The sequence below is a fragment of the Scardinius erythrophthalmus genome (genome assembly GCF_964197995.2).
Source record: "Scardinius erythrophthalmus genome assembly, chromosome: 15".
Lineage (NCBI taxonomy): Eukaryota > Metazoa > Chordata > Actinopteri > Cypriniformes > Leuciscidae > Scardinius > Scardinius erythrophthalmus.
Window position 1 is genome coordinate 21083615 of NC_138235.1, and position 23805 is coordinate 21107419.

General features: G+C 39.6%; 1 protein-coding gene across 3 annotated transcripts; it reads right to left on the minus strand.

Moving 5' to 3' along the window:
- Positions 1-1492: 1492 nt before the first annotated feature.
- On the minus strand, positions 1493-19461 carry LOC308703547 (uncharacterized protein). Of its 3 annotated transcripts, XM_081387151.1 has the most exons (20): positions 19182-19461; positions 18595-18738; positions 18096-18503; positions 17847-17942; positions 17536-17765; positions 17155-17333; positions 16976-17063; positions 16416-16763; positions 16183-16300; positions 15795-15886; positions 15595-15709; positions 15379-15468; positions 14760-14921; positions 14310-14433; positions 14108-14218; positions 7200-7419; positions 6916-7084; positions 2761-2824; positions 2614-2657; positions 1493-1624 (listed from the first exon to the last, which is right to left on the minus strand). In XM_081387151.1, exons 8-14 carry the CDS (start codon positions 16467-16469, stop codon positions 14417-14419), a joined length of 648 nt encoding a protein of 215 aa, XP_081243277.1. In that variant the 5' UTR covers positions 16470-16763; positions 16976-17063; positions 17155-17333; positions 17536-17765; positions 17847-17942; positions 18096-18503; positions 18595-18738; positions 19182-19461; the 3' UTR covers positions 1493-1624; positions 2614-2657; positions 2761-2824; positions 6916-7084; positions 7200-7419; positions 14108-14218; positions 14310-14416. The 3 variants fall into 3 exon arrangements, with proteins under 3 accessions (XP_081243277.1, XP_081243278.1, XP_081243276.1); XM_081387152.1 differs by lacking the exons at positions 17536-17765; positions 17847-17942; positions 18096-18503; positions 18595-18738; positions 19182-19461 and having other exon boundaries at positions 14310-14334; positions 17155-17254; XM_081387150.1 differs by lacking the exons at positions 1493-1624; positions 2614-2657; positions 2761-2824; ... (8 more) ...; positions 18595-18738; positions 19182-19461 and having other exon boundaries at positions 18096-18220.
- Positions 19462-23805: the final 4344 nt, after the last annotated feature.

Sequence of the window (23805 nt, forward strand, 5' to 3'; positions counted from 1 at the left end):
GGTTCCTCCTGGCCCTGATAGCAGTTTTGGCTCTTCTCTCTCAATTCGGCGAGGTAAGACTAAAGCCTTTTGTGCTTTAGGGTGATCAGTCCGTCAATCCGCTTTCTCAGGGCCAGAAGAAACCTCATGGATCCCACTTCTGACACCAATTTGTTGAGGCAAAAACAAATAACAAACAAAACAGCATCAGGCATAAGAGACATCATAATTCAAATTGTCCTTAAAAGATATTTATTCTTGCAAGAATGTTCCCAGCCCATCCACAGTCCAGCTGCAGGCGGAGTGAGACCCAGAGCAGAGGTTGGCCAGCTTTTTTATAGTGTTCTTTTCATCTCTTGTCACCCACCCCAAACACAAGGAACAAAAGGGACCCCCCTTGACCCCTCCCCCGCCGGGGAATCTTCTCACCTCTGAAGTCTCACAGACCCAGTCTCATATAAAAACGTACCCTGACTACGTTGGTCCAAAGTGCAAAACGTAGAGGGGTTACAATAATGGCCCCTTAAATTGTATGACTGTTACATTTTTTTTGCCTATTCTTTTCCTATTGTTTTCCGTCCGAGTCACGTGACTTTCAAGATTCCGGCTGCGAGAACAAAAAACATGGCGGACATTTCTTTCATTTTTAGTGAAAAAATCAATATTTTTAGTTAGTTTCTGCATAAAAATAAGTTTTGATTACATTTCTAGCTAGAAATATATATTTTATTTTCATAATATTCACTCAGTGAATGTACATAATCACTCGCTTGCTCGTTGTTGCGAAGATGTTTCAGATCTCGCCAGAATAATGTGAAACTGAAACGTTTTGGTTGCTATATATATGGACGCAAAAAAAAAAATATATATATATATATATATGGACGCTGCTATCGCCATATTTTGAGTTAGTTTCTGCATAAAAATAAGTTTTGATTACATTTCTAGCGAGAAATATATATTTTATATTCATAATATTCACTCAGTGAATGAACAGAATCACTCGCTTGCTCGTTGTTCCGAATATTTTTCAGATCTCGGCAGAATAATGTGAAACTGAAACGTTTTGGTTGCTATATATATATATATATATATATATATATATATATATATATATATATATATATATATGACACTGCTATCGCCATATTTTGAGTTAGTTTCTGCATAAAAATAAGTTTTGATTACATTTCTAGCGAGAAATATATATTTTATTTTCATAATATTCACTCAGTGAATGTACACAATCACTCGCTTGCTCGTTGTTCCGAATATTTTTTAGATCTCGCCAGAATAATGTGAAACTGAAAAGTTTTGGTTGAGTCACGTGACTTCAAGAAGGATGAGGAGTGGGTAGTTGTGACTTACAATATCTGGATCAAGTTCACAGTAGGTGGCGGTAATGCGCTATCTATCTATCTATCTATCTATGTGTGAAGGAGAGAGATGATCTGTCAAGCTTTTACAAACACAGCATGTGTTCTCTGGTTTGCTACAAAATGGGAGTCTTTCAGGCTTTTGAATTTTTTTTTATATACTGTATAACAACATAAACATAGCTTATGGAACAAAACAATGGGATTAAACATTTCCTTAATTCTTGGTGTTCACCTCCGTCACCCACTGTGTCGGCCAAGTTTTCCCACTGTAATTAAAAGAGATTGTTATTAATTTAGGTCTTTACATCAGCCATGAATTAAATTCAAAACAAACATGACAAGGTTAAGGGCAATAAGGAACAGCAAGCCACCCCTTCATTCAGTAGGTTTATAAACTTACAGTAACCTGATAACAGTCAATTGCCTGCCTATGGTAATATTTTGGTTAAGGCTTGAATATGCATTACCTACGGTGTAGCCATTTATTTGAAATCATATACCTCTGCTCTGAAGGTATCCATTGTAAAAGACCTCTGCAATTTGCTGCACAATAATAGTCTTGAAAATGTTTTTTGGACTTTTGTAAATGCCTTTAACCAATGTGTGTTACTTTAGTATCCCAATGTCAACATCTAATCATAATTCAATGTAAAGAAAAAGGAAATCCTTGCTCAGAATAAATTGGTGATTATGTCCAACATATGTCTCTCCATTATGGCAGTCAGGTTTATCTGGTTCTAGGTTTAGTTTGATTCTAAACAATTAATCCATCCAGTTAATCTCATGGTACCCACATGCACCAAATTATAATTCATTTAGATTTGAGCAAGAGCTTTGCACAAAATAAATTAAAGGCAACTAAGGCAAGCCACATATTATAGATGGCTATCCCAAATACAACCCGTTCAGTTAAGTGGCTGAAGCAATTATGGATGTTAAATGGACTTGCACTTATATAGTGCTTTTATACTTTCTGGGACCACTCAAAGTACTTTTACAATGTTCATCACTACCACCCTTTTACACATACATTCATACAGCACTGTTTCCAGACAGGCTTTGGAGATTGGATTCCCACGTATTCACACACCCAATGACACACTGGGGGGAAAGTGTGGGTTCAGTGTCTTGCCCAAGGACACTTCGACACACTGAGCCACAGCCGCCCACAAGTACAAGCCAAGGCTATTCCTTTAAGTTTTGAAGTACTAAGAATTAGGCTATTCCAATCAAAACTATGATAAATTGTACATACCAGAGTGAACAGGGCTTCCATTCCACTAACTTCATTTGGATCCCCTGTAAAAACATCAAAGTTGGGGGGTTAAGGGGTTTCCAGTTGGGGTGCTGCAATTCCACAGAGTACAGAGTATCTAAGACTTTTAATTATTGTAAAGCTAACCTTCTGCATTTTGCAGCGGATCACCCTCTCCATACCAACTCCTATTCATTAAAACCACTAATGCCTGTAATGAGTGAGTATAGGAACATGTGAGAGTTAACAGATGAAATAAGTAAAAATTTGACATTTATTAATACAGTTGAACTATACTACACAGAGATGAATCCTGAAACAAGCTATAAGCTGCATTGGCATAGAAATGCAAGTGTTTCTTACAGGATTTTTGTTAAAACTATGGTGGTGGGACCTCGGTCCTTCTAGGGTGGTTCGGGGGCATGCCCCCCCGTGAGAAAATTTTGTGCATCTTAATGTTAAATTCATCAATCTGGTGCACTTTGAGAGTAAAAAATTAAAAGCTCAAACCCATATTCAGTGTGCAAATTAAACAAAGAAAAATTCAAACCTCTTTTAGTTACAGTGTCTATTTACATTACACTACATAATAATAGTTATAATATTAATCCAATGACAGTAATAGCCATATTTTGTAAAACAAATGCACTAAAAAATAAAGGAAACTTTAATAATTAGTGTTGTACCAATTTCTATACTTGAAAGAGATAAGCACATGATCTTCTATTTTGACGCAAACTGCATCAAGCTTTTATTTTAGCTGAAAACATAGTTTACAAACGCCTCTCATTAAATTTCTAGTGAATTGCGGTAATCGTCAACTATGCAGATGTGGAAATAATCTGTAACTGGGTTATGGGTTCCTACACTCATGACATGGCCAAAGTGTTTTGAAAGTAGTTCTGCTTACCGCGGACTCTACACTTTCTCGTCTCTCTCCTGATCCTCCTCACTATCCAGAAGTGAGGAGAAAACATATATTTTGACACAGTTTAGTGTCTGCTTTAAGGGCCTGGTTCTGTTTTTTCACACTATTTCTCTGCACATTCCTTGCATTTCTTCTCCATCTCGCTGACTATTTTGACAGATACACACTGACACTGCTGCACGCTCGCTCGCTCGTTCAAAGTTGTGATTGGGCCAACCCAGTGTCAATCAAGAAAAGAGCCAATGGGCCGCTGATCTACGTGTTTCATGGGCTGGTCTGTCAGAAAAAAAAAAAACTAACACTGACCAATGCATTACACCGGCACAAACCCAACGCCGCCAATTAAGCAAAACAAAACAAAAACGAATGGGCCGCCGATGTACAAATTTTATGGGCTGTTAAAAAATTAAAAATAATAATAATAAAAAGTATGTATGAGTATGAGATGTATCGGCCCAAAAAGCACGTCGGCCCACCGGGAAAATGCCCGGTATGCCCAATGGCCAGTCCAGCCATGAGGACTGGTGGTGAGCTGGATGGTGGACTGGATGGGAGGAGGACTGGTGGTGGGCTGGATGGTGGGCTGGATGAGGGACCGGATGGGAAGAGGACTGGTGGTGGGCTGGATGAGGGACCGGATGGGAGGAGGACTGGTGGTGGGCTGGATGGTGGACTGGATGAGGGACCGGATAGGAGGAGGACTGGTGGTGGGCTGGATGGTGGACTGGATGAGGGACCGGATGGGAGGAAGACTGGTGGTGGGCTGGATGAGGGACCGGATGGGAGGAGGACTGGTGGTGGACTGGATGGGAGAAGGACTGGTGGTGGGCTGGATGAGGGACCGGATGGGAGGAGGACAGGTGGTGGGCTGGATGAGGGACCGGATGGGAGTGGGACTGGTGGTGGACTGGATTAGGGACCGGATGGGAGGAGGACTGGTGGTGGACTGGATGAGGGACCGGATGGGAGGAGGACTGGTGGTGAGCTGGATGGTGGACTGGATGAGGGACCGGATGGGAGGAGGACTGGTGGTGGACTGGATGAGGGACCGGATGAGAGGAGGACTGGTGGTGAGCTGGATGGTGGACTGGATGAGGGACCGGATGGGAAGAGGACTGGTGGTGGGCTGGATGAGGGACCGGATGGGGGGAGGACTGGTGGTGGGCTGGATGGTGGACTGGATGAGGGACCGGATGGGAGGAGGACTGGTGGTGGGCTGGATGGGAGGAGGACTGGTGGTGAGCTGGATGGTGGACTGGATGAGGGACCGGATGGGAGGAGGACTGGTGGTGGGCTGGATGGGAGGAGGACTGGTGGTGGGCTGGATGGTGGACTGGATGAGGGACCGGATGGGAGGAGGACTGGTGGTGGGCTGGATGATGGACCGGATGGGAGGAGGACTGGTGGTGGACTGGATGGGAGAAGGACTGGTGGTGGGCTGGATGAGGGACCGGATGGGAGGAGGACAGGTGGTGGGCTGGATGAGGGACCGGATGGGAGGAGGACTGGTGGTGGACTGGATGAGGGACCGGATGGGAGGAGGACTGGTGGTGAGCTGGATGAGGGACCGGATGGGAGGAGGACTGGTGGTGGGCTGGATGAGGGACCAGATGGGAGGAGGACTGGTGGTGGACTGGATGGGAGGAGGACTGGTGGTGGGCTGGATGAGGGACCGGATGGGAGGAGGACTGGTGGTGGACTGGATGGGAGGAGGACTGGTGGTGGGCTGGATGAGGGACCGGATGGGAGGAGGACTGGTGGTGGGCTGGATGAGGGACCGGATGGGAGGAGGACTGGTGGTGGGCTGGATGAGGGACCGGATGGGAGGAGGACTGGTGGTGGACTGGATGGGAGGAGGACTGGTGGTGGGCTGGATTAGGGACCGGATGGGAGGAGGACTGGTGGTGGACTGGATGGAAGGAAGACTTGTGGTGGACTGCTGGTTAGTACAACCTGTACAAATGGTACAAAAAGAGGAAATTATTCACCTCCTGTAATAAGAACAAATGTCCCCTTTTTTCTAGCAGTGACTGTGCTCCATAAGGAAACATCCAGTACATTTGTCTTTTGTATTCTTCTGTCTATAAATGCTGCCCTATGGACTCTATGTTCTCTATAGAACTGAGGCGAGGCTGATTTTGTACTCTGGTGCAAATTGTAGGATCTCATTACCCCATGTGAAGTGGAGATATGTGTTTATAGTTTTTTGAAGTTGAATTGAGCAATGCATCTTGCTGTTGACTCTTTTGCTATGTATGGCAGACAGCTATGTGGCTCACTGACTAGTAAAAGAAACTAAGTCTGCAAACAACGGTTATTTTCATAATCTAAAAGATGATGTATGAATATATATATATATATATATATATATTCAAATGTAAGACTCTGAAAGCAGAGCATTTTTTATTAAACAATTATCAAAATTGTTGGTGATTAATAATTGATTATAATTGGTATAATTGATTAATAATCTCAAATATCAATTAATTGTTGCAGCTCTAAAAGAAAAATCGGTAACACTTTATAATAATGGTCCGTCATTAATAAGTAATTATGCAGGAAGTAATGCAGGACTAATTAGTATTACTACATTAACATTTCAGCTACTACTATTAACTAATATAGAAACAAGCTTAACTAATCAGTAAGTAATATCAAATTTAGGAGATAGTTCATTATTAGGTAATCAATAATTACTTAATGAGATTCACATAATTAAGAACTAATAGGTAATTATAACAAATTATAAAGAATTACTAATTAAATTAATTACTAATCACAACATTAACGTGTCTGAGACGTTAGCAATTGTCTTTTTTTACTCTCAACGTGGTCATAAAATGCATCACTAAATACTCAAGGGTTACCTAGTCACTCTTCAAGGACTACTAGTGATCTGGACCATTATCTTAAAGTAAAAAAAGATGTTTTTCACTTTAAAATAATGGTCCAGATCACTAGTAGTTCCTACATACTGACTAGGTAACCCTTGAGTATTTAGTGATGCATTTTATGACTACATTCAGAGTAAAAAATATGACTGATTATGTCTCACACACAATAATGTTCTTTATAATTAGTCAGTTAACAGTTAATTATGAGGCTTATCTCATTAAGTAATTATTGATTACCTAACAAGGAACTATCTCCTAAATTTGATATTACTTACTGATTAGTTAAGCTTGTTTCTATATTAGTTAATAGTAGTAGCTGAAGTGTTAATGTAGTAATACTATTCTACAAGGTCTTAGGTCCACTGTGGTTTGCCCGGTGGCAGCGCTACCAAGACAATTCCCAACTGTAATTGCTCTGTCTGTGCCATATTTATTTTTATGTTGACTGGAGTAAGATTTTAAATAATCGCACACACTTACTATTAATTAACACTTCATAGAGAGCCTTCATCCTGTCAAGGCATTTTTCAGAATGGTCTGACAGCTGCCATTTTGGCTGGAGGACTTGTGCGGACCAGGTTTTCTGCTTCTTTGTTTTCTTTCCAATGAAGACTATGGCCTTGTACCCCAATGTGTTTAACTTTTCGATCTGAAAATAAAGATATATATTATATAATTTATACAGAAATATAAGCAATTATAAATGTCTGAAACATTGTGGGCTGTAATTATGTAAATAATAACTACAGACGTTAAACACATACCAAGACAGATGCCTCATCAATAACATGAGAGGTGGTTTGGTTTTTGTTTTGGTTTTTCAACCACGTCTCCTTTCTGGCCTCAAATTTCTGGAGTTTTTTTGCCAGTCTTTGCTTTCTTGGCTGTACTGACTGGCAATATTTGCAGGTCTTGGTGGCCACACCAATAGCTGCTTTGCAACTCACGCAGGTTGTTACTGTTGACCCTCTTGGCATCTTAAAACTAAAATATAAAACAATCAACATTTAATGACAACCAAAGTGACAAATGTCTCCTCTTTGTTTTCCCGACAGGAACCTCGAGAGTCACATGATTGAGACAAAACATAGGCAAAAATGTAACAATCACACAGTTTGAGAAAGAAGTGACATTTCCCCTCCGACACTATCTTTTTAAAGGGTTAGTTCACCCAAAAATGAAAATTCTGTCAGTAATTACTCACCCTCATGTTGTTCCAACCATGTAAGTCTTTCGTTCATCTTCGGAACACAAATTAAGATATTTTTGATGAAATCTGACAGAATTCTGACTCTTCCATAGGCTTCCAGTGTGTGTCACAGTGTCTGGTTGCTTTTCCCCGGGTTTCCACGAGATGTTCTCCTTCCCTCACGGTGTCATCACATATGAACTTCAGTTCCCATAATCCTGTTCGCTACACCTGATTCCCATCACAGTCTCAGCTGCGTTCTATCACCTTAATTATGATTGTGTATATAGTCCTGTCCGTTTCAGTGTGTGTTGTCGAGTCCTTGTAAAATGTACGACACTTCTGTGTTCTTGTTCCCTTGCCCGTGAGATCTGTGTTTATTGTTGGACTGATTTAATGGATATCGACTCATGCCTGGATTGTTTACTCTCTTGGAATTTCCCAATTAAAACATACTGCACTTGGATCTGTCTCCTCTTGTGTGTGTCGTGACAGAGTGACCGAAACTCGCCGACCCAGAATAGTTATTAATGAGATCGTTAATATAGTCCAAGTGACTCCAGTGGCTCAATCTTAAGTATATCAAGCGACGAGAATACTTTTTGTGCGCAAAAACAAACAAAAATACCGACTTTATTCCACTATTCAATTCCTTCTCTCTGGGCCTCATAGTGTTTTTGCGCTGCGCGTCTGTGTTGCACGTCATTACGCATCACACACATGACCTGCTTCGGCCAATTGTGAGCCTACGTGGTGACGTGCAACACAGACGCGCTACGCAAAAACACTACGAGGCCCAGAGAGAAGGAATTGAATAGTGGAATAAAGTCGGTATTTTTGTTTGTTTTTGCGCACAAAAAGTATTCTCATCGCTTGATATACTTAAGATTGAGCCACTGGAGTCACTTGGACTATTTTAACGATGTTTTTAATAACTATTCTGGGTCGGCGAGTTTCGGTCACTCTGGAAGCCTATGGAAGAGTCAGAATTCTGTCAGATTTCATCAAAAATATCTTAATTTGTGTTCCGAAGATGAACGAAAGACTTACATGGTTGGAACAACATGAGGGTGAGTAATTACTGACAGAATTTTCATTTTTGGGTGAACTAACCCTTTAACATCGGGCTTGACAGCTGTTGTGCCTGCCTTAGCATTTGACATTCTCATGAATATGAAGCCTAAAATATCGTTTTCGCCCAAGTGGCTTGCTATCGTACAGGTAATATGAGTAAGTTAACACTGACAAAGGCTAAAAAATAACATACATTTACATTTACATACATAAAACAGGAAATTGACTTAAATGAAAGCTATTCATGAATCAAACAAAAGAGACATGACTATAGTTGAAACAACAGTTCACTTTACTGGGTGAAATTAATAAAATAGGCTTTCTAAAGCTAAGAGACTATGCCCTGTTCAAAATAAAAACTACATATCTTCAGATAGAGAGAGAGAGAGAGAGAGAGAGAGAGAGAGAGAGAGAGAGAGAGAGAGAGAGAGAGAGAGAGAGAGAGAGAGAGAGAGATGTGCCAGATATGTGTGTGTGTGTGCCACAGACAGCAGGTGAATGTGTGTGTAAGGTGTGTGTCTGACCTTAGTGTGTTTCCCTACTGTCCACCACAGTGACCCTCACTGATATGTGTGTGTGTATATGTTAAAACACTGTGGTATAAAATGTTCACATACATTACAATTTGTATATATTTTATAACACTGTGGTGTGAAAATGTTCACAGATATTATAATCTGTTACACTGTTAGTTTGTACAGTTATTTTAAGTAGTACATTTAGATTTAAGTTATGCTATAATATTTTATTATTTTGATGTCTTTTTACAAGCTTTGGCAATATTGTAATATGTACAGTCATTCCAATAAAGCAAATTTTAATTTAATTTAATTGAGAGAGAGAGAGAGAGAGAGAGAGAGAGAGAGAGAGAGAGAGAGAGAGAGAGAGAGAGAGAGAGAGAGAGAGAGAGAGAGAGAGAGAGAGAGAGAGAGAGAGAGTTCACCCTAACGCTGAACTCCACGACATCCAACACATGCTGAGTATCATCTGCTCTCACCTACTAACACACAGTGGACAGTGGTTTAAAAAAAAAAAAAAAAAACACACCTACTTTATTCTGTGGTATTGATGTACATTTAATATGGAATTGTTGATGTTTTGAGTTCCTACCATAACTTTAATTCCATCATTCATTGTTTTAATTTATTCTATAATAATTTTACATAATTTCTCTTTTCTCAAAATAGCAAACAAACCATACACATTATTTTAAAAGTTTACGATGAAATCACTTCGTTTTTCTACGTGGAATATCCAAGGTCTAAACTCCTCAGTCTTTGGCCTAAAAAGTAGAAATTCTGATTTTATGAAAGAACTTCAAGACCTAGATGTCATCGTCTTACAGGAAACCTGGTGTAGAGGAGATGCGTTCACTAGCTGTCCCTCAGGATACAGAGAGATTATATTACCATCAGTCAAACTCACATCAGTCACACAAGGGAGAGACTCGGGAGGGATGATAATATGGATTAAATCTGAACTGCCCATAGAATTAATAAAAAAAGAACAACATCACTTGTGGCTAAAAATACAAAAAGGAATGATATCAGCATCTAAGCCTGTTTTCCTCTGTGCAGTTTACATTCCACCCCTCGAGTCTCCGTATTTCCAAGAGGAAACTTTCCAGAACATAGAGAGAGAAATCAGCCATTTCCAGGCCCAGGGAAGTGTGCTGCTTATGGGTGACTTAAACGCTAGAACAGGAGCAGAATTAGATTTCATCGAATCGCACGGTAGCAGATTCATCACAGGCAATAACGACTTGTACCCTTCTTACCCCAGCAGACAAAACTGTGATGAAACCGTGAACGCTCACGGGCGGCAGCTGCTGCAGCTCTGCCGAGGACTGGCTCTGTACATCGTCAACGGGAGACTGCGAGGGGACTCGCTCGGCCGATACACCTACAGCTCAGCTCTTGGTAACAGCACTGTAGACTATACCATCACAGATCTCGACCTTTCCTCTCTGAGAGCATTCACAGTCAAACCCCTGAAACCTTTCTCAGACCACAGCCAAATCATCCTCTATATAAAGCAATCTGAAACATCACCCAAACAAATTAGGACCCCATATCAAATGAGCAAAATAATGTCTTTCAAATGGACTGAAACCAGTGCCAGTAACTACAGCACTGCTGTCGAATCCTCAGAGATACAATCCCTCATATATTCATTCCAAATACAGGAATACCCTAAAAACCAATTCGGCATCAATCAGGAAGTACAAGACCTAAACAATATATTCTACAAAACAGCACAAAAAAGTAATTTGGCAATTGTTAAACCAAAGAAAAAACATTTAGAGACTGATAAATGGTTTGATTTGGACTGTAAGGCTCTGAGAAAAAACCTCAGAAATTTATCAAATCAAAAACACAGACAACCAGACAATCCGGACCTCCGCCTTCTTTACTGTGAGGCACTAAAACAATATAAAGCCACACTCCGGCGGAAAAAAGCACAGTTTTTGCAAAACCAGTTTGAAGAAATCGAAAAATCTATAAACTCACACAAATTTTGGGATAAATGGAAATTGTTATACAAACCAAATCAAGAAGTCCTGGCAATCCAAGACGGGGAGAAGTGGAAGAACCACTTCCAGGAATTATACAGCCCAACTGAAATTCAAAATTATAATCAAAATGAAATAATTAATAAACTAGACAATTTGGAAAGATCAATAAAAACAAACCAAAACCCTTTGGATTTCCCCATAACAATTAACGAATTGGAAGAAAAATTAGGAGTCCTTGAGTCCAAGAAAGCCTGTGGTGTAGACAGCATCCTGAACGAGATGCTGAAACACACAGACCAAAGCTTCAGACTGGCCATGCTAAAACTGTTCAATGATGTTCTGTGTGTAGGGTTCTTCCCTGAGATCTGGAACAAGGGCCTCATCAGCCCCATCCACAAGAGCGGAGACAAACTAGACCCCAACAACTACCGAGGCATCTGTGTGAACAGTAACCTGGGGAAGGTTCTCTGCAGCATCTTAAACGCCAGACTTTTACACTTCCTTATGAAGCACAATGCCTTGAGTAAATCCGAAATTGGCTTTCTTCCAAAATGTCGCACATCCGATCACATTTTTACATTACAAACACTAATTGACAAATATGTACATCAAAACAAAGGACAAATTTTTGCTTGTTTCGTTGATTTCAAGAAAGCATTTGATTCAATCTGGCACGAAGGATTATACCTAAAACTCATCGACAGTGGAGTAGGGGGGAAATTCTATGATTTGATCAAATCGATGTACACAGCCAGCCAATGCGCTGTTAAAATTGGAAACCAAAGAACCGAATTTTTCCCCCAGGGGCGCGGAGTGAGACAGGGCTGCAGTTTAAGCCCCACCCTCTTCAACATCTACATCAACCAATTGGCCAATACGTTAGAACATGCTCCCTTTCAAGGTCTCACTCTCCACGACACAGATATCAAGTGTCTACTCTACGCAGACGACCTGGTCCTCCTGTCGCCCACTAAAGAGGGGCTTCAGGACAGCCTGGATCTGCTGGAGGATTACTGTCAGTCCTGGGCCCTGACCGTCAACCTCCAGAAGACTAGAGTCATGATGTTCCAGAAACGCTCCAGATCTCAGGGACCAACACACACATTCACACTCTCACACAGAACCATTGAGAGCACAAAAGCATACACCTACCTCGGCCTGAAAATAACTCCAACTGGTAACTTTACTTTGGCTGTGAATGAACTCAAAGAGAAAGCTAAAAGGGCTTTCTATGCCATAAAACGATCAATCAAAATTGACATCCCAATACAAATTTGGCTCAAACTTTTCAAATCAATAATTGAACCAATTGTTCTATATGGCAGTGAAGTGTGGGGTCCTTCTATAAAATTAGATTTTTTAAATTGGGAAAAACATCCGATTGAAACTCTACAATTAGATTTCTGTAAAAGAATACTCAAAGTCCAAAGAAAAACACCAAACAACGGATGCAGGGCAGAATTAGGCCAATACCCTCTCCTCCTAAACATCCAAAAAAGAGCCATCAAATTCTGGAAACACCTGAAAACAAGCGACCCCAACTCATACCATTACAGAGCCCTCAAACACCAAGAGCTGAGCGTAGCGAGGAGTCCCCTGTGCCAGCTGGTGCTGAGACTGACTGAGCTCTCTCCTGCAGAGATCAGCTCGCCTCAGCACACACACACACTCACACACATTCGGCCTGCACAAATTATCAACACAGAACAAGACAAGTACATCACCCATTGGACGAACACCATTCAAAACCAACACAAACTGGAATGTTATTCGGCACTAAATCGAGAGTACACTGTTGCGAGCTACCTGAGCACAGTGAGTGATGTGAAGCTCAGGAAAACCCTGACGATGTACAGACTCAGCGAGCACAGCCTGGCCATAGAGACGGGCCGGCGCAGACAGACCTGGCTCTCCCGGGAGGACAGACTCTGCACGCACTGCATTCTGGGAGTGCCGGAGACCGAGCTGCACTTCCTCACAGAATGCCCAAAATATGAACACATCAGAGACCAATATTACCCCAAAATTAATAAAATATTTCCCCAATTTAACACCTGTAATCCAACCCAAAAACTCAGATTCATCCTCGGCGAAGAAGCCAAATGCTCCAATATAGCAGCAAGACTAGTAACATCTCTCCACATCCTGAGGGACGAGCAGAGCAGCAAACGCCCAATACACACACACTCACTCTCAGCCTAACACACACACACACACACACACACACACACACACACACACACACACACACACACAGCTTAACCCATCCCATCACACCTACACACATATAATGTTCAAGTTCAGTGTTTGTTTATTTTTGTTTTTTATATACATGATTTCTGCAATATAATCCTTTTTATTTTATTTATTAATCTTTGTTTACACTATTATTATTGCTTTATGTTATCTGTATTATTATTTTTGCAATAACTAGCCAAGATAATATATATAATACTATCTTTTTTATTTAATTGAACTATTATTATAATTTTGTGTACTCAATGTTCTAAATCATTTTATATGTTGTTGTGATGCTTTGGCAATACAAAATGTACTTTTTTGTCATGCCAATAAAGCTTTCTGAATTGAATTGAATTGAATTGAGAGAGAGAGAGAGAGAGAGAGAGAGAGAGAGAGAGAGAGAGAGAGAGAGAGAGAGAGAGAGAGAGAGAGAGAGAGAGAGAGAGAGAGAGAGAGAGAGAGAGAGAGAGAGAGAAAATTAATATTCTAACATGTGGAAACATAAGCAATTTGTCATGTTTGACATCTTGTGCTTTGACATCTTCATAGAGTCATACACATTTTCTCCCTAATAACTACTCTCCCAGTTCCTCATCAGTTGAGGAAGTATTCTCTAAGTCTTGCTAAGGACAATGTTTGCAGTCCAAGAATACTTTTGTATGTTGTGCGTGCTATAGCCAGTTGTGCTTCAACTTCACACAATCTTCTCTTCAGCACACAGAGTAGTCCCTCACGTCCTTTCTCCATTAAGCCCTCTGTACTGCCTGAAAATGTGACATTAAAATATAAAGAAATGAGCCAGTGGTTTCCAGAGAAGCAAACTGAAGAAAAAGTCTAACTATTTATTGTCCTTACATTTCCCATTGGTGTCTTCAGTGAGCTGAAAGGTAAACTCTACAATTAGTATGTGCTCCATGTGCTGCTTGACTTCGCGAACCACAATAACTTCCTCTTCTTTCAGTCTAGCCAGCAGCATTACCTTGTCAAAAACATTTTTTTTCCGCTCCATATCACCATGACCAGCAATACATTACATCAAAGTGTTATCTTACAACCTATAAAAATATTGGGACAGAAGATATTTTGCATGCTGTACTACTACAATAGAGAAATAAACCCTGAAAGGATGAGATAGAACTCCAGCGCTTCGCGAAGGGGTTCGATCACATCCATTTACAAATTAATGCACTTTTTTTTTTGCATATTGCCCAATGTCTTAACATTTTTTACATCAGATTCCATATTTACATCAAGATGTGTGCATCAAACAATTTGTATTCAGTGCATTTCAGAGGAAGTACTTACATTCCCATGGCCAGGAGTAGTTGTCCACAGCCAGGAGTTCATTGGGAGGAGGCAGTTTTTCAACTTCCCCCACAGTAGCATTGTGGTCATTGATGGCAACTTCCAAGGCTTTCTTCTCCACAGCAATCTTTCTTCTCAGTTGATGCCTTCGCTTATTCCCACCTACAATGAGAAACACAAAATGAGTGTGCATTCACACGATGACTACACAATAGCACCATACAAAATACGACTTCACAATATGCATGTATGTGTTATGATTATTGAGACAGATTTTGTGTGATCATTTTTGCATCACAAGTTTCATTATCATTTGAAAAATTGTGAAAAAACTTGGGATTTTTTTTCAGAATCTATTTTAAACAATCATATTTTTTTTTAAATAGAGGACAAAATTGGTAGGTCAGGACATCTCTGCACTTTGCAGAAATATTGGAAATATTTGGATATTGCACTCAACCTTATCATGATTTTGACAGTTTTTCAGTATGCTGCCCTAACTTGTAGTAAACATACTTTTTTTATATATATAAATGGCTTTGCTATTTTTACTATGTATAAATCAGTAGTGAATTCATTTTTTCACAAATCTGCATTACTAGTGGCATTTTCTGCTCACCAGACTGACGATACAGCTGAAATTTTCGCTGTTTGATGCCCAAATATAGCCCCTCGATGGTCCTCTGCAGGTCATTTTGGATTGTTGCTCCTTTGTACGACAACAAACAAATTAATGCCCATTTCAGTTTACAATCAGCCTCTTTTCAGATCCCCTGTACAAGAGCAGAGCCAATGATTCTTTAAAATATGCCATTAAATAATTTTTTCAAAGTACCTGAGGTCCACTGCTGAACATCAGACACCCACTGCTGGACTGTGTCTTGCTGTAGAGATAACTCAGCGGTGAGTTTCTCTAGGTCCTTTGTTGCCTCTGCAATCCTTTGTACAGTCTGTCCAAAAGAAATGTCCATGTTAACAAATGCTGAGACAATTTAAAAACAAAAATGTTATTATACATATTTGCCTAGTTAGTACCTTGATGTATCTTTTGGCCAATGTCCGGTCAAGGTTTTCTGCCTTTCGCTTGTTCCAGCCACTTGCCTGGATTGTTAGCATGTCTGTGCGGACTTGATACACAATGTATGTGCAGTAATTTAGGTTCACAGTGAGGACCAAAGGTCAGATACTACATTGATCATTCTCTAATATTGTCACATAAACCTGGAAATAATCATACACTTAATTAACATGCCAGAAGTTAAATTATTAAAAAAGACAATCCTGATCAGTGTAAAAGTACTGACTAGACAGTTGTTTTCTAAGGGAGCACCTATGCATGGAACTCTAAAATGCAAAGGCCGAGCATCAGTGTTCAAACCCCTTGGTCTCAATTTGGACACAACTATACATGAAAAATGCTTACCAGCTTTTGACATGTACTTGGAACATATGGCTGCTCGGGAGAGGAAGCTGTTAACCTGTTCAACCTCCTCCCCGATTGTTGTTCCAGCTCCTTCTTGATTGCGTCCACCCCATTTTAACTGTAACACATTTACATGAATGTTATTATTTGGAAAACAACAAGTAGGGGCAGAGGACAGACAATCATAATGTGTGGTACAAATGGTAAGAAATACATCTAATTGTCATAATTACCTCACACATCCATGAATGCGCTTTTGCATGCATGATGGAGAGAAATGGGTGCATGTTCAGCAAGTCCTCCAACTCTGGACAGTGGTCCACAACTCTCTGCAGCTATGGCCAATATTTGCAGACCACATCAGAGCAAAAGAACTGGACGGTCTGTGAAGCTAGCTGTTTCTGGAGATATAATGGGTATGCAAATATTTCTCCACGGAACATATTCAGTCCCTTCAGCAAAACCCCATGACGGCAGACAGCAACTTCAACACCTTCCCCGTCTAGTTTGCTTGCAGACTTGTTGGCGGACTCTCGTGCTGCGGTCCACTGACCCGCACCACATCTCCCTTTTCCTGGATTCTTAAACAGATGAGGGCAAATACAGACATTTACACAGTTACATTTTATAAAATAAGCTGTAAATCATGGTATTATGGCATTTGATGGAGTAATGCCACTCTATTACTTAAATAAACCAAATAATGTTTAAATTTTGGGGGAAAAAACTGGCAAGCATTCATAAAAATGTGAAATTGTGGTGTTACACATGAAGAAATATAAATTTAGCTTACATGTCCAGTTGTTCCATGGATGTAATCAACAAAGGAGGACACCTCAGCATCATTGGCCAAAAAGACTCCATCAAAAAACCCATCAGGTCTTGTAAGATATATGTAGATGTGGGTAAAATTTATTGTATAAAAGTAATTTGTGGCTCACTAGCATTTCATTGTACATGAATGTTACACACCCTGGTTGGCTTTTGAAACGATATAATTTGCGGTTCCCATCCACTGCAACTGCCAACATGGAGGGTGTGCATGCAGGGCACTGAAAATGCTGGACCTGAGACAGCTTGTCAACCTCAAATTTGGCATAGGCCCATTCGAGGAAGGCCCTCTGCATTGTGTCCCCACATATCTTACCACTCTGAGAGCAAAAGTGAAAAAACAAAACAAAACAGTAAGTAACTGTTTCGAAGGTTGGCTTCAGACCGTGGTCATGACGAAGAAAGGGCTCTGTCAAGAAATATGTACTGAAACTTTGGGGATTGTAAGAACAAGTCCTAACAATGAATCAGTTATTTAAAAGGTAATCCAAATAAGATAACTTAAATGATGAGTCCACTCACTCGCCCGAAGAGTTTTGTACGACACTCGAGCATGCTGACAAAAGCTTGTCTCGACATCCCTGGGGCAGTGATTTTTAGATCCTCATACGTGGTGAACAAGTCCACCATGAACAAGGTCTCAAAATTGACAGTGGCTGGCCAGTAACCACTTTCAACCAGATCACTTATGGTCACTGGCAAGGTTTTTCCACAGGAGCAGTTTACTGATGGAAGGAAGAGGTTGTATCTTCCTGAAATTTCAGAGAAAAACAATTATCTCTTGTTCACAAGAAGAAAAAAAAACACAATATGAAGAAATAAAAAAAAGTTACCATTCATTCCAATTAAAATAACTGGCTTTCCCTTGGAAAAGCTTGTTTGCCCAGTGGAGCAGTCGCCGCAGGGAGGAACGATTGGTAACATGCAATCTAAAAAGCAGAATTAGTTTACATATTAGTGTAAATGAAACAGTGAGGGTGTTGTTTCTATCAAACAAAACTTCATCCAGCATGTCTGTTGGAGTAAACCAGGGTTCGTGTAAAATGTAAAACAGCCTATATAACCTGAGACTTAAAAACTACCTTTTCATAATAGGAGAATTTCCCTCCCTCATCCTGCTGAACAAAAGTGGATGGCGGCAGGTGTCTGAAGAACCCCTCCACCATGGATGCTCTGTTATGAAGCACCAGGGCCTTGTGTGTGGAAAGGTCACAGGCTGTGCAGTAGAGTGATCGTGGTAAACAGTCCCTACACATCACTACTGCAGCCTTGTGTCCACAGTGATGGCAAACCCCCTCCTTCGGCTTCGGCTTGAATGAGGGAGTCTGAAAATGAAAAGGGAAGAAGGCAATGGTAAATCTGGGCAATTACCACATAACAAATGAGGAAACAAGTATTAAGGGAAAAAAAAACTAAATTTTCGATGGTCACAGTGTCTTCAGTTGCGCTGGTAGACGGAGCACAGGAGGGTGTGACACTTGCTGAAGAAACTGCAAAAATATGAATATCCATTTAGAACTTGCTCAATGAATAATGAATGCAACTACTGATGAAAAAAAAAAAAAAAAAAAAAAAAAAAACCGTAAGGTTAGCTGAATTTCGCTTTCGTCTCTCCCCAGCTCTAAATCTTTTTGGCAGAGGTTGACCATCTTTGTCCTCATCAAGCCAAACACACAGCTTTGTGGATTGTTTTGACCCTCCTTCAGTGTGTCCATGCTGATCCACCTAAATAAACATTGAGCCACAGAATAAACCTCCACCCACTAAGGTTATCGCCACCTACAAACATCTCATTATAAAACCAATGTTATAATAAATATTACATTGTAAAAAATAAGTCTAACGGTTGTGGTCCTGTACTGTACTGACAGATCTAGAAAACCCTTTCTAGGTTTTAAAAAAAGAAAAAACAAAGAAAGTGAAACGTTTTTACAGAATATTTAATTAAACTCTCACTGGCTCTAACGTGTGAACTCAGCTCAGCACTATAGCTTGCATCTGAATAAAGACATTGAACCAGGTACTGTATAGTTGCACTTTGTTTGGAGTGTTTTTAGTTTTGCACCTTGATACTTCTTCCCTGCTATACCTCAGAGTCCATTATGGTCTTAGACCTTGCAATTAGCATTAATTAGTATGCTTTTTCACCACTGAGATATGTTATTTACCTTGCACTCATCCAGGAACGCATCAACCAGGAATATGGCATCTTCTGGGTCAAGGTGATTCATTTTTCCACGCTTCCTTTTCCTCCTTGTTTATCCTTTCCTGCTCTCTTTCCCCTCGTTTCTTTCTTTCTTTCTTTCTTTCTTTCTTTCTTTCTTTCTTTCTTTCTTTCTTTCTTTCTTTCTTTCTTTCTTTCTTTCTTTCTTTCTTCTTCTTCTTCTTCTTCTTCTTCTTCGTGACTCAACCAAAACGTTGCAGTTTCACATTATTTTGGCGAGATCTAAAAAATATTCGGAACAACGAGCAAGAGTGATTGTGTACATTCACTGAGTGAATATTATGAAAATAAAATATATATTTCTCGCTAGAAATGTAATCAAAACTTATTTTTATGCAGAAACTAACTCAAAATATGGCGATAGCAGCGTCATATATACATATAGCAACCAAAACGTTTCAGTTTCACATTACTCTGGCGAGATCTGAAACATCTTCGCAACAACGAGCAAGCGAGTGATTATGTACATTCACTGAGTGAATATTATGAAAATAAAATATATATGTCTCGCTAGAAATGTAATCAAAACTTATTTTTATGCAGAAACTAACTCAAAATATTGATTTTTTCACTAAAAATGAAAGAAATGTCCGCCATGTTTTTTGTTCTCACAGGCGGAATCTTGAAAGTCACGTGACTCGGACGGAAAACAATAGCAGACCGCAGACAGACCCAACTCAAAGAATAGGCAAAAAAAAAAAAATGTAACAGTCATACAATTTAAGGGCCATTATTGTAACCCCTCTACGTTTTGCACTTTGGACCAACGTAGTCAGGGTATGTTTTTATATGAGACTGGGTTGCTCACACACACCCTTCCAGCTGTCTCAACATCATAAAAGAAACTCAAAATACAGCCAAAGAACGCATGGCATTCTTTTTGTTAAATCACTGAAAATAAAATACAAAGAAAATATTAATTTTTCCACAACACTAACTACTGAAATTTACAATATGCTAAAACATTTTGGTATTCTGCTGTTGAGAACTAAAACTGCATGTTTTCATTAAAAAGGAGAACAAAATGTTGAGACATAAAACACAAGTTCTGTTTTCTGGATCAAACCTAAAAGACAGATGCCTAAAACACTGGTGTCAAAGTATTGGTGTGGACAGAATGATAAAAAAATCATCTCACCTTTCACTTAAAATTACTGCTTATCAACTGTAATTCATTTACTTAACAGTTGTTTAGAGACATAGACAAAATAACTGTGTATCTATGACTGTGCGGTGAAATGCAGAGTTTTAAGTGTAATAGTTCTAAAAGTTTGAAGTGTAATGGTTGAATAGGTAACAGAAAAAGGACATAACTCACTTTTCATGTTGGGTCGGTGTGTCTTGCGATCCCACAGCGTAGACAGACCAGAAAGATGTCCTAAAAGAAATGTCATTTGTTTAGTCTCAACCAGTGTCATGTAGAAGGACTGACATTTAATTCTCAAAATGCTGCATTTGTTCATGTTTTCATTCTTCCTATGAACATATTTGACCACGCTCAGAGAGTAGTACAAAAGACTGTACAAAAACAGAGAAACTAATTGTAAAGCGTGACATATAGAAAAATATCATTTTACATACTGTATCGACATAAACGAGGAATTCTTTATTCTTTATAGCTAATTGTCTCTTTTCCTATATGCCTTACACAAATTGACCTTGAATTTACTTTTGTGCAAATATAATTCCTGTATAACGATTATGGTTGAATGTTATCTATAGTCTTTACAAGGACATGCAACTTTATAGTTCTTAATGTGTTTGCACTACAATAGTGTGGCATAGTCCCTCTAACAAATCTGACAGAAGAGCAAAAAAAAAAAAATGACAAAGATTTTTAGCACATATAGTAACTTTATTTGAGTCAAAGAAGATGGTGATAACAATTGAAAAACTATAATCTTTAATGTTAAGCGGGTTGTTGAAATAAACTTCTGCGGACGTTAAACAACTTAATATAATATTAAGTAGCCTATAATATAATATAATATGAAATACTGATTTGTCAAAAAGAGAAAGTTCAGTCACACGCACACACACACACACACACACACACACACACACACACACACACACACACACACACACACACACACACACACACACACACACTATGGGCTGGGTTAAAAACTAAAACATTTTCTGTAAAAAAATACTAAAATAACAAAAGTAACAAACAAATGTATATACACTAAAAATATGTTTTTGTGTGCGAGCCCAGAGAATCATCAGAAAGCTTTTGATGAAGTGTCATTCTTTAAACATCTAGCCTAAGCAACTGTCGTAAAACCATTAACAAACCTATTTAGGATGCACTCTTCCCCCGCCAGTTCCACTCGTAAACACCTTCACTGTGAGTTAGATAAATGTTTTGATTTTTTTTTTTTAACACTGATCCTATTGGCGTCAGGAAATAGTTACATATGTTCTAGAAAAAACAACAACAACAACAACAACACCTTTTCTTATTGAGAAGAATATAGTATGGGGTGTGGGTATAGGACTCTTTGGCTTGATGAACGTGTCGTCTTAGGCATTAACATAAACCTATATTTCAGGTACTACTGATCCTACTGAGATGCTCACACACACACACACACACACACACACACACACACACACACACACACATACATACACACACACACACACACACACACACACACACACACACACACACACACACACACACACACACACACACACACACACACACACAAACATGTCCACACATACACACACAGTTGTTCTTAAAACATCTCCAGACATATTATTTTAATGAATATAGCCAGTGTTTTGTAGGTGTAATGGTATTCCTGTCATAAATCAATCAAAAGTGACACATGGTATATGTTAACACTACTCAAGTACATACATACACCACAAGCTGTGTGTATCTTTTCAATGTTATACTCTCTCAGTTTAAAATGAATAGACAGTTATCAGCAAGCCATTAATTGGTTGAATTCTCTGAAGAGTGTAAACACTTTGCAGCAACATTGGCTTCACCAGTGGTCTGGGTTTGAGGCGGGACTATCTGTTTGTCTAGATATGGAGCAGAAATTACACACTGCGGCTTTAAGTCTAGCCTACTAATGTTTCTCAATCATGTGGGCGGATGCAAACTGCTTAGACTAGTCTTACACTCTAAAAACTGCAGGGTTAAAAAATAACCTAACCTCAACCCCACCGCTGGGTCACTATTGGAGAGAACACGCGCTGGGTTGATTTGACCCAAGTGTTGGGTTTTAACATTTAACCCAGATTTCTGGGTCATTTATTTGACCCAACCAGTGGGACTCTTACTCATGTGCTGGGGTATGTGCCTTAACAATAAAAATAGTAAAAAATATTTGTTATAAAATAAAACAAATGTAAAATAATTATTGTCTATGTAATACAATACACCAAAAAGGCCACTGTAAAAAAAAAAGAAAAATTATATTTAATAGTTTTTTTTAAAACATTTTTAATAAAAAATCAAAACAAGTTATTCATTTTAACTCTAAAATGAGCTTGCTGCTACCACAACTTATTAAAAATATAGGTAAATATTTCATATTAAAGTGGCGTGCTCCTCGAGTCAGAAGTGAAGAATCCAGAAAGTTCTGCAAAGAAGGAAAAACTAATAGACCAGTTGCTGGGTCAAAATAACCCAACCAGTTGTTTATTTGTGAATGACCCCCTAACAACTCATTTGACCAGTCATGAGCAACCCAAGAATGTGTTTATAGTTCCCCAAACAACCCAGAATTTTGACCCGGCATAATCAACCCAACAAGTTGTTTACAGAAACAACCCAGCATTTTTTGGAGTGTGCAAGTTACTGTCACAGTGTCTGGGTTGTGTTCCCTGGGTCACCACTAGATGTCCTCCTTCCCCACGGTGTATGTAACAATTGAACTACATTCCCCATGATCCTTGTCTCTTCATTGCACTCAGCTGTCCCTTGTCACTCTTTATTACACTCAGCCTATTCCCTAGTATTGTCATTTACCTGTGTATTTATACCCTGGGTGCTTCTCAATTCTTATTTGTGCATCCTCGTTTCCTCTCCTCGCTTCCTTTCCTCGCGTCTCAGCTCCGCCCCCTGTAGGATGCGAGGGAAGGCTGCAAGGAAAAGACGCGGATCGAATGAAAGCTTTTTTTATACATTGGAATACTTGATCACTCGAGCGTCACTTCATCGCATCATCAGCAGCGCTCAGAGGATCTGCCCTTATTTTGTTGAAATTTGTTTATTTAAGAAATTCATAATAAATAATAATAAAGAAAGATACCCTGTTGAAATATGTGAGGTGTGTGGTTTATATAAACTGCAAAAGTAAAGTATAAATCAAAATGATTGTGACCGATGTGAAGGGGGAGGAGAATTTATACGTGCGTCACGTTTTAGTCGATAAAACTCTTCCGCATAGGATCCACCTGTGTATCCTCGCTCATGACTCCTCAGGAAGCTCCTCACTCCTCGATCCTCGACTCCTCGCGGTGCAATTAGAGAATTGAGATGTCCTTCAAGATGGCTGAGCTCGATCGTTTTCCGGGTCATAGGATGGAGGACGGAGGAG

What these genes read in the sequence shown, in the direction of transcription:
- LOC308703547 (XM_081387150.1), bottom strand. Translation starts at nt 17,937, where the DNA reads ATGTTACCAATCGTTCCTCCCTGCGGCGACTGCTCCACTGGGCAAACA. An exon ending in TATTTTAATTGGAATGAATG is followed by an intron (nt 17,766 to 17,846) that starts GTAACTTTTTTT and finishes CTGAAATTTCAG; the next exon opens with GAAGATACAACCTCTTCCTT. An exon ending in CGTTTCAAAAGCCAACCAGG is followed by an intron (nt 17,064 to 17,154) that starts GTGTGTAACATT and finishes ATATCTTACAAG; the next exon opens with ACCTGATGGGTTTTTTGATG.